Source organism: Panicum virgatum, chromosome 2N (genome assembly GCF_016808335.1).
Source record: "Panicum virgatum strain AP13 chromosome 2N, P.virgatum_v5, whole genome shotgun sequence".
Classification (NCBI taxonomy): domain Eukaryota; kingdom Viridiplantae; phylum Streptophyta; class Magnoliopsida; order Poales; family Poaceae; genus Panicum; species Panicum virgatum.
The window spans coordinates 19410381-19421309 of record NC_053146.1 but is presented as its reverse complement, the minus strand read 5'-3'; the positions used below and the strand labels follow the sequence as shown (position 1 = coordinate 19421309).

Below are 10929 nucleotides of genomic sequence, written 5' to 3'. Positions count from 1 at the left end.
GCATATCATTGTATCCTTACTTGAACATTATACTTTTTTTTACCATATATCACCATGTTCATTAGCGTAAATTATACCTTATTGTTGGTTAAAACAATTCAAATATGATCTACCTATAATAACAATTTGATTTGTTGAGCTTTAATACTATTATGCATATAATTATTCTTATTTTCGTTTTATTTTGATTGATTGTTGTTAACTTTAGTTTTTATTAATACTTTATGTTTATAACTGATACATAGCTAAATGATATTTTATATTTTATTTTGTATAATGGCATTGGTGGGTGATTTTTAATTAGGCACAGGAGTATTTTAGGGTAATAATGGCAGTTGTGGGTAATTTTTATTTTTTTATTTTTTCCGATTAACGTGGGAATTTCTAGGCCTTGATAGTGAACGTGGAGGCTCCGTTTGTTGGCCAAATAATAAGATAATAGATGTTAAATTACGACTATCCATCATGGATTTTGCCAGAGAAAGTATCCTCAATCCTCTTTGTTGCATGACACGTCATAAGGAATGGTATGGATGGTTGCATTTGGATTCTTGTTTCTCACCCTTAGATTTGTCAGCAAAAATCATGATGTACATACATTCCAGGCCAGTGCAACCGATCCCCAGGGAGCAGCACAGTGAACCAAACATAAATTTATCATTTCATACATGTTAACAGTTTTGTTTACATAAAGAAGAAGCACTAAAGAGAATAGCTAGCTCCCGGATGTAACGTTCATACATTTTTCATGCCTTTCAGTGCACCTTAAGGCGAAGCGCTGTCACATGACCTGGAACCCAAACTCCATGAGACTATGACAACCGCCTTCCAACGAGCAAAAGAGGAGAGGCTAACCAACAGGTGGATGGACTACTGAACAATCTTAGCATTCATCTTCTAGTATTCTTTAAAGCGGAACTTAAGAAAGGGTTGCAAGTAAGACTTGACACCTTGGTCCTCCCATTCCAATCTGTTCCATTCTGTAACAGTATTGAATTCTAGTGTACGCAATTTGGGCGGCAAGTTTTGCATCGTGAAAGGAAGCCTCTTCAAATTTGGACAATCCATGAATTCCAGGGTCTCCAGGGATGGGAATGTTACGTGAGAATCGCACAAGCTGGCAAACTCAGTGTTGTTCCCTGAATACAGAAGCCTGAGACAAGGGAGTGTGCCCATTGATGTCTTTGGATTCTCATCATGCATCCTGCTCCTAAAGGCTTGCTTCAGATTATAACAGAAAGACACATCAACATATTCAAGGCAAGGCAAGTACGTGGCCCAAGAGATGTGCTGTATCTGGGGGCAATTGACTATTTGCAAATGAGTGAGCCTTGGGAATATACCCTGCGGAGATAGTCCTTTCCAAAGTATCTCTCTGAGGTTCACCAAACTATCAAGCTTGAGCACACTGAGAGCCTCAAATGGGGTTTCAAATATACCTGATACGTCTATTTGCTCCATGTAGCTAGAACAAATATCCAGCTTATATAAGGTCCTTCGTACAATTTCATCTGCGAAGGTACCACCAGAGAGGCGGAATGCAAACTTTTCCCTTAAATTTTCTACAGTTAAAAACCTTATGGGGATGCTATGAATCTTGCCTAATGATTTATATTCAGAAGCACCATGAACTACCATATGAACTGCTTTTAAGTTCGTCAGGGTGCACAGCTCTAGAAATATTGATGTGTTACTGAATTTCTCAAGAGTCCTCATGTCTAATACCTTCAATGATTTAAGGCTTGAGATGATCCCCTCTGGTATCCCGATGCTGGTGCCTTCCAGATTTAAGAATTTGAGCCTAGTAAGGTTTCCAAGGGACTTAGGCACTTCCTGTTTAATTGGGTTGCTCGATAAATTGAGATATTCCAAGTTTGCCAAGGTACATATTTCTTCAGGTATATTAGTGAACCTGTTGCAGCTAAGATTTAGATATGTCAGTGCAGTGAAACTCTGAATATATGCAGCTATCCTCTGATCCAACATATTCCATCTAAGGTCCAAGATCCTTAGTCTCCTGAAGCAGGGCTTTGGACCAAAAGGAGGAAGTTCCATCATTTTATTACACATCAATGATATGCATTCAGCTTGGCTCCAAGCAATGGTGTTCATAGATGAATTGACACCAACTCCTGCATGGACCACCCACCTGCCGTTCCTCTCATCATGGCCGCAAGCTATCCAAAGGGCCATGTCTCGAACCACATCATGCATTTTAACACCATCTGTATATGGCTTTGATGGATTTATACCTTCACAATTCTCTAACAAACTTGTAGATTTAAGTTCACCTATTATACTATGCACTTTTATGTTGGATTTATGTATATCGCATTCATCCACCAGACCTAAGCCCAACCAGCATTCAGCTAGAGCTTCCATTTCGATCTCCTTATCTTCTGGCCACAGTGAGCAAGTCAAGAAGCACTGTCTCAGGGTATCATTTCTCAGCCGATCATAACTGAACTTGAGCTGCCTAAAGACACTTTCCATAGAAACTGGATCATCCTTATCACAACATGACTGTTTCATGTAAGCAATGGCAGATTCCCATTCTACGGGGTCAGTTTTTGGATGCATTGCCCGCCCAGTAGTTATCAAAGCTAAAGGCAAGCCTTTCAGTCCCTTCACAAGTTCTTTCGCAAGAGCTTCGATACGAGGATTAGAAAATGTCTCAAGTCCAACCTTGTCTCTAAACAGGTGCCACGCCTCATCATCTTGCAAACACGCCACATTTATATATTTCCTGACCTCCATTAGACCACACACATTTTTGGATCTGGTTGTGAGAACCACTTTTCTCCTGATTTGGTTTATGGTACGGCTACCAAGGGGTATGCCCACTGCTTGCAGATCAATCTGATCCCAAATATCATCTAATAATATCAGAAAAGTTCTTTTATTGAAGAAGTTGAAAATGATTTTGGCTTGGGATGCTACATCACTATCTCTATGTAAATGAAGCTTGTTCACTATTTCATCTTGGATCTTTCTCACCGAACAGTCTTTGGAGGCCGTGATAAAGGTAACAGAATCAAAGAATGTGTCCCCAATGAAAGAGTTATTAATCTCGATCAGAAGATGGGTCTTGCCCACTCCCCCTAGGCCCCAAATCCCAATAACCCCCACCGGTTCATTCTTAATGCACCGCAAGGCCTCTTGTAAGATAGCAACTCTGGAAGGTTGCTGCTCTGTCGCTGAACATGGCATCTCTTGGACAGAAGAGGGTGCAAGCTGAACTGCAAAATCACATGGTTTACTGGCTATGCATTCTTTGATGCGGAGAACCTTCTCGGCAGCATCTTTGCTAATTCTATAGTTTGACCAGCAATTCGGTGCGCAGCATCCAAATATTTTGTATCTCTGATCGTATTTGCAGTCAATCAGCTCTTCCTGTTGTTTGATAGTTTCAACCCTACCTAGCCACCGTTGCACTTCGTTGGACGCTGACATCCCTTGTCGTTCAACGATCTCAATCTGGTCCTGAACATCTTTACTTTTTGCATGTAGATCATTGGTAGCCTCCCTGAAATCCTTCACATTTTTGGTAACCTTGAAAGGGTAAGCTGCATGCTTGAATATGAGATTATAAATCGGCATCAGGATTGGTTTGATTAATTGAACCATGAAGGCCATTATTGGCAGAAACAATCATACAAGAGAACCTATCGCCACCTGCAAAATAGATATTCTTTTAATTCCACTCTACTATTCCCACATTAAGTTAACCACAATAAGGTTAGAAAACACTGCAAGGTGTAATAACGAACATCTGAAGGGTTGTCAAGAAATGCAAAGTTTAGGTTAAGAAAAGGTAATCGAAACATGCTCTCCATTTAGAGATAGCTCTATGACCTTGTTAAAAATTCAAGATACACAAATGAGGATATTGCATCATCTTTACTATGCTGTTAAAGTTTGTGCATCATATATATGAAGTTATAAATTTTTTATAACATCAGAGAAAACAGTTGCATATAGGATCACTATAAACAATAATTGGAAACTAGGAAGCGTGCTATTCCATCACTATGATAGTGTCCCCATTGAAGGGGTCGAAGTGATAAAGAAAATAGATGACCTATATACCTTTATATTGTTCTATGTTGATGCCACACTGACTGGTGATAACCGGTCCGAGTTCTCAAGTATGAGTGCCTGTCCAGGTAGCTGGTGATAGCACACAAGAGGAACTGCAAGACAAACCTAGACTCAGTGCATTTACAAGTAGGCAGCAAAGTATAATATGATGCAAGTATGGACTTCGTAGTTTTAATAACAAACAATAAATCAAACAAAGGCGAATCCGATGTGCACGTTCCTTTTTGGTTCTTTGGGGAAACACAGTGAGGAAACTGGATGGCTTGCTTTGTTCAAAATGATGTAGCAAATTGGCGCATCAATGCCACTAGAATTTCAGGTTCTAACATAGCTAGATAGAAAGCCAGCACGGTTTCTATGGAATCCTTAGGAACCACACGTATCCGATCAGTTTCAGGACAAGGACTAGAGCCTAGAACTGCTGCCGCTCTGTTCGGCTGGCTGTGGCTGGTGGCTGGTGCTGATTTATTATGAAAAAAATACTGCTAGCTAGCTGACAGGTGGCTGGTGCTAATTTGGTGTGAGAGAGAATCACTGCTGACTGGTTGGTTGACAATTTTGACACTTGGTGGAGTTCAAGATCTGTACAGAGTGGACAGATTCGCTCAATTTTGACACTTGGTATAGCGATGCTGACTTGCTGAGGATCGGAAACAAGAATCTTCACATGCTCAAGCAACAGAATTCCATTTGCCACTAGTGGAAGGTACAAGTAGCAGAAGATAATTCACAAGACGAAGCCATGAGTTCAGCTTTCTCCTTACATTGAATATTTCCCTTGGATTCTTGGAGGCCAGGTGACGGAACTGACGGAGCAGATGGAGAAACACGCGAAACCTGGAGGCTATTCTCGTGCTTCTTGTTTCTGTTTCTGTTTCTGTTTCTGCGTCCACGGAACAACTAGGGGGTTTGAATGAAGGCACAGTTGTTCAACTGGGGAGGATAGAGAGGAAACAGATGCAATGCAAGCAAGAATGCCTCTCTGTCTCAAGTGGATACCGGTTACCGGACAAGGAAGGCACGGCTCAACCGGGGAGCATGCAGTTCTAGAAAGAGGAAACCAATGCAAGCACGAAGCACGAATGGACGGTGCTACCAATGGAAACCAGCAAGGGCGGCGACAGTAACAATGAGTGGGATCTCGATGGATTCGGGGAGAGGTGGGAGCAGGAGGATGAGCCAATTAGCGGGCTGAAGCTGCCATCCTGACAAGGTTCAAGTGCCTTAGTATTCCCTACGTCTTTAAATATAAGATATATTAATTTGTCCTAAGTTGAAATTAGAAAAAATATTAACATCTAATAGATTAAATAAGTAATGAAAACATATTCCATAGTGGATCTAATTCTCATTTGACATTCAAAATTTGACTACTCTTTTTTTATAAATTTGCTTAAATTTAGAACCGTTTAACTTAGAATAAATTAAAATATCTTATATTTCAAGATAGAGGAAGCATTTCCCATGATGAAAGGTTTCTTGTTCTGGTTGCGATCGCGGCAAGGTAGAGAGGCAAACATCACTCTTTTACAGCACCCTGTACTATCACTTACTTGATATAATAATGTACTATCACTTACTTAGTATAATAATCAATGTTTTAAATAGTTGGCTAAGTCATTTAGCTATTTATGTCCAAATACAAGCTATAGCCAGCTATCGTAGTAGCTAAAAACTAAGTTGTACATGAAAAAACTTAGCTAATTCTCTCTCAATCAGCTATAGCCCGAGATAGCCACCACCAGAAAACGGCTCATTCATTCGCAGTACCGGTCATGCTTTAGTACCGAATCTAAGCTACAGCGTCCCTAGAAATCATTTAGTACCGGTTGTAGCCATTAGCCGGCACTAAAGTGCGTCACTGAAGTTGCGAGGCAACGACTAAGTGGCAACTTAGTACCGGTTGGAGTCACCGGCCGGTACTAACTAGCCTTGAGCACATTTAGTAGCAGCTTATGGCTCCAGCCGATACTGAGCTGAGATCTTTAGTACTGACTGGAGCCAACAACGGGTACTAATGTGACTGCTATATATGAGCTCCCCTTCTTCCTCCCCGAACCCAAGCTAACCATTTGACTGAGGTCGGGCTTCTTCTCCATAGCATTTTTGGGAGGAGGTGCTGCCAATTTTTCTCAAGTTTTGTGGGGATTCTACTCATCCAAGTACGCCAAATATTAGGAACTTCATTATCTCTTCTTTGATGGTCTTTATGCTTCGTTTCATGCTCCATAGTTAGAAAAAAATTTTAGGAAGATTGAGAATGGGCACGATTTTTTTTGATGTATACATTGATTAAAGATGTACAGAACTGATGACATGAATTTGAGAGAAAGTGTATTGGATAGCTTGAATATGGGGAATTTATAGTAACTTCTTTCAATTATTTTCAAGTGACATGCATGGTTAATTAGTTTGGTACACAATAGATAAATAACAATTTGAATGTTTATGTTTATGTGAAATAAAAAATGAATAATTGTCGGTGTCCTGACCCGGCGGGCCGGACCCAACTAGTGATAATGCTGCGTGTTCCTCGTCCCAAATGTTGATGTAAGAGGCAACACAGTAACGCACAGGTTTATCCTGGTTTCGGCCGTGGGGCTGTACGTCCAGCAAAGGGGTGTGCGAGAGCACTGTACTATCTTACACCGGGGGTGCTGTAGTAGAGGGTACAAGCGAGGCGAGAGAGGGAGGGAAGCTCCCAAGTCTTCTGCTAGAGGAGGAGTTGATTGAGGCGAGTGCCAATATCGGGGCTCAGAAGAGCGTATGTGCTATGTGAGTAGTGCTGAGCGTTGTGTTCTACAGAATGGGCCGACCCCCTTAAGAGAAAACCCGCCTCCTCCTATTATAAACACAAGCAGGGACGGTGTACATGCACAGGGGATCGTGGAAGTCGTCGTCTTCTCCCCGAATCGCGGGGATGCAGTGGTCGAGCACTGTGGGAAGTACACTGTGGGGTATGGCGCCGGGCATGGCAGTCGTCCTAGGCATCTTCCTTGGTCTTGCGGAGATCGCGCCGGCGTCCTGGCGGCTCCAGCGGGCCGCGTGTTGGGCTTCTTTGAGTCCTTTCCTTTCTTCCAGATTGGAAGGAGGCTATAGGCCTTCGTGGGCCCGGTTGCCAAACACGTTTTTGCGTTTTTAGTGCAATTTTAGTCCCCTCATTAGGGTGCCCCTAATCATGGTACCTAACAGTAGCCCCCGAGCCTTTGGTCGAGTCAGGGGATTCGGCCAAAGGGTATTTCGGCAATTTTACCCCTTGATGTGATCGATCGGCGTTGCGCTCCTGCCAGGCGCATCCGGGTGCTGGCCTGGCGGACGCGACAACTTGTCGGTCGGGGCAGTGCGCCTGCGGAAAAGGTACTCCGAGGCGTGCGCCCCTTCTTATTTTGTTCCGGGGACGAGACGCGTCAGCGTGCTGAGCAGGCCAGGGTCATGATGGCGCCTGCTGCTCTGCAGCTGGTGCTATTGCCGCGCTGTCCCGCGCTCAGGGTCTCAGCCCTGCTTTCCCTGGTCGCCTTGCGACGCGCCGTTCGAGGGCAGTCGGCCAGCACCGATGCTGCGCTGCTCAGCGTCCAGGGGCTCGTCTTCGCGTTGTTTGGTCACGTCTCGGCACGGTAACCGAGAGCATCTTTCACTCGTGGGGTGCCGCACCGTTACGGGCGGTCCAAGCCTTCCTCCTGCGACAGGCTTAAGGCTTGGCACCCGACGCAGCTATAAAATAGGGGTCGTGGGACTTCCTTTCCTCACCAACTTCCCCACTCTTACTTCTAACTTCACCTAAGTCTCGTAATGTGTCCCTTTGCCTTTCCTGGCCATCCCCCGGACGGGGTGGCCTGGTTTATTTAGGCTCTGATGCTAGAAGAATGCTTGCGAGTGGCGGGGGAGAGCTGGAGAGGGCGTGCTCACCGTCCCTCAGCTTCAGTGGGATTAGCAGAAGAACATTGGGCCTGTGGGGTCCTGCGTCTGCGATGTCTCTCAGCCTGAAGGGGTGTTGAGACGCCTGACCATGGCATCGGCGCCAGGTTTGGTGGTCGTTCTTCGCATCGTCGCCCTTGGCGACAATGTCACTCTCAGGGAGATGGTGCAGAGGATGCTGCCCGCCAGCTTGACCCCCCCCCCCCCGCAAGGTCTTCGGTGGAGGAGACGCTAGAAGAAAGCTTACGAGGAGGGCATCCCGCTGGACCCATGCGGTCTGGGGGCTACTCCTCGCAATCCCGATCAGCCTGGTCGTCATGTCGGCCAAGGATTTGGTGCTCTTCATCGGCGCTCGCTTTTCCCCAAGACAGGGAAAATTGCCACGCAGGTGGCAATGCATTTGTACTTTTCGACGGCTTCGAGCCGGTAACCCTTTGTAATCTTTATTTGTAAAGAGCAATGAAGTCTCCTTATCCTTCACGAAGAGGATGGTCGAGGGTGTATAGGTGTGCATCAACCCCGCAGAGGCTTAACCCTTCGAGGGTGTGGCTCGAGTACTGATCGCGGCGGCCTTAGTTTGCCCGGCGAGGGCACAACGGTGCTCCGGGGAGCATTGTTGGAGGAGTTTGATCCAGAGACGGGGTTTGTCGCTGGAGAAGCAGTGAGGTGGCCACTCCGAGTTACCTATGCAGATCATAGTCGCCTCGAGTACCATGGTGCCGCTGCTGGGCATGTCGACGTCGTGTTGCTGAGGGCGTTCGAGCAAGCCTGTAGAGGATTTTGGTCCTCGAATGTGTGAAGTTTCCTCCGTGGGGGCGCACCAGCGCACCCGCGGGTATAGCCCCCGAGGCCTTGGAGGAGTGTTTGCACTCGTCCATGGGCTATATACATCGCCCTGCTTGGTTGCTTTACTGGGGTGGCCGTCCAGAGTCTTTTTCAGCCGGCATCGGCATTCCTTTCAGCCGGCCTCGGCGTTTTTTGTGCTGGCGCAGCGACTCAGAGTCCTGCAGAACCATCTGGCAGGCGCGCGTTAAGAGTGGGGGTTTTCGTTAAACATGTGGAACTTCATAATCGACGGTTGTTGATCCATTCGAGGGTGCGGCCTGAGCCGCGGTGTGCGAGGAGCCCCCGAGCCCCGGCCTATGTGAAGGCGTTCAGGAGACCCTCAACTTTTATTACGACCGTCGTCGCCCTTCCGCAGGGAGGAGGGGTGAAGCACACCATACCACCCATGCCCGGGCCGCGAGCTATGGCTGCTTCAGTGAGCTGCTAGCGGGTGGTTTAAGTGGATGTCCGTGTCCCATTCGACAAGGGTCGGCTTGTGGTCCATGGACACGTCACGTAAAGCGCTCGCAAAGGTTCGCTAGGTGGGACTCGGACCCGTTCGATAGGGTCCGAGGGCTCGATGCTCTCCCTCGATGGGATCCCCCTGCTAGGCACCCTCGACTGGCCTTGAACACTGTGTAGGATGTCTCGAACTCCGCGTTCAAGGGTAGCTTGTACGGCACATCCATGCAGTCCCTGACTCTGGCAATCTGGGGTGCTTGTCGAACCCTCGATGGGCCAGGCTTCGAACCCCTGATCAGTAAGGCCTCGGAATAAGGTTCCTTCGAGGGTGAAGAGCCCCCGAAAGGAATATTCCGTCATGGTTCGCAAATGGCGCGGAGTCGCAGGTCGTGCGCGTGGGTCTTTTGCAAGTCATGGGCGACGTGGCCCGGTACGTGCGGTGCAGTGCGGGCGCACCTTTTCAGACGGCTGCCTCGGGTAGACGAAGCGGCGTGGGCGGCGGCTGACGGATGGAACTGTACTATAGTTGCGTAGCGCCCGTAATTATTGCCAAGTGCGCGCGTGGGGGACTCCACGGTCATGGGGCCCAGCCGTCAGCGATAGTAAAATCTACCGCATTCAATGCGGTGGATTCGGGCTGTGGCGGCAAATCCGCCCGTCTTGATGGATAAAAGCAGGGAAGGGGGATTGTTTGGGCTCACCTGGCCACTTTGCCTTCGTCTCCCCTGCCTTCTTCGCCTCCCCTGCATCCTGAGCCCATAGCTGAGAGCGAGAGGAGGAAGAAGGAGAGAGCGAGAGCGCACCTTAGCCACCGTAGAGCTTGCCTTCCCGCATCCCCCAGCGGTTCGAAGCGATGTCGGATGTCCAGGAGCCATTGTCGTGGGGGAAGTCCACCACCACCGCAGCGGTTTTGGAGCTGCTGGTCGCCGACAGGCTGCTGCCGATGAACATCAACTCGGAGCGGCCGGCGTGGATTCCCCCGCGGCCGGAGGAGACCGAACTGAATCCCCCCGAGGGCTACGTCGTGAGCCTCGTGCGACTCCACGAGCGGGGATTCGGCATCCCCGTCGTCAGATTCATGCGGGCGTTGTGCGAGTACTACGGGGTGGAGCTGCACAACTTCGGCTCCAACTCCATCTCGCAGGCGGCGGTCTTTGTCGCTGTCTGCGAGGGGTATCTGGGGATCGAGGTGCACTGGGATCTATGGATCCATTTGTTCCGCGGCGAGCTCTTCATCGAGAATGTGCGGGGCCAGCCGAAGAGGTTCGCCCGCGCAGGCGGTCTGATGCTTCACTTGCGCCCAACCCGGAGGAATTTGTATATCCCCAACAGGATGACGACGAACAACGCCTGGTGGACCCGAGGGTGGTTTTACCTGCGCAACTTCGGCAACCGGCTCCCGGCGTTCACCAGTAAGGTGCTCCGGGAGAGGCCGGAGAAGTGGGACTGGGGGGTATCGCCCCCACCGCATCAGGCCAGGCTCGAGGTGCTCACCAACGCGTTGCGGCATCTGGCGAGGAGGGGGTTGACGGCGGCAGCCGTCATCGCGAACTTTCACCGGCAGAGGGTGAATCCTCTCACGGAGAGGAGCCTGCCAATTTTCGACCTCACCCCCGAGGCCCCGGG

The 10929-nt window shown here is 48.0% G+C and overlaps 1 protein-coding gene across 1 annotated transcript; it reads right to left on the bottom strand.

The window, feature by feature from the left end:
* Positions 1-897: 897 nt before the first annotated feature.
* Positions 898-3636, bottom strand: LOC120662471 (probable disease resistance protein At1g61300). Its single transcript, XM_039941613.1, has one exon. The coding sequence runs from the start codon at positions 3634-3636 to the stop codon at positions 898-900; it is 2739 nt and encodes a 912-aa protein (XP_039797547.1).
* Between the last annotated feature and the right edge of the window lie 7293 nt (positions 3637-10929).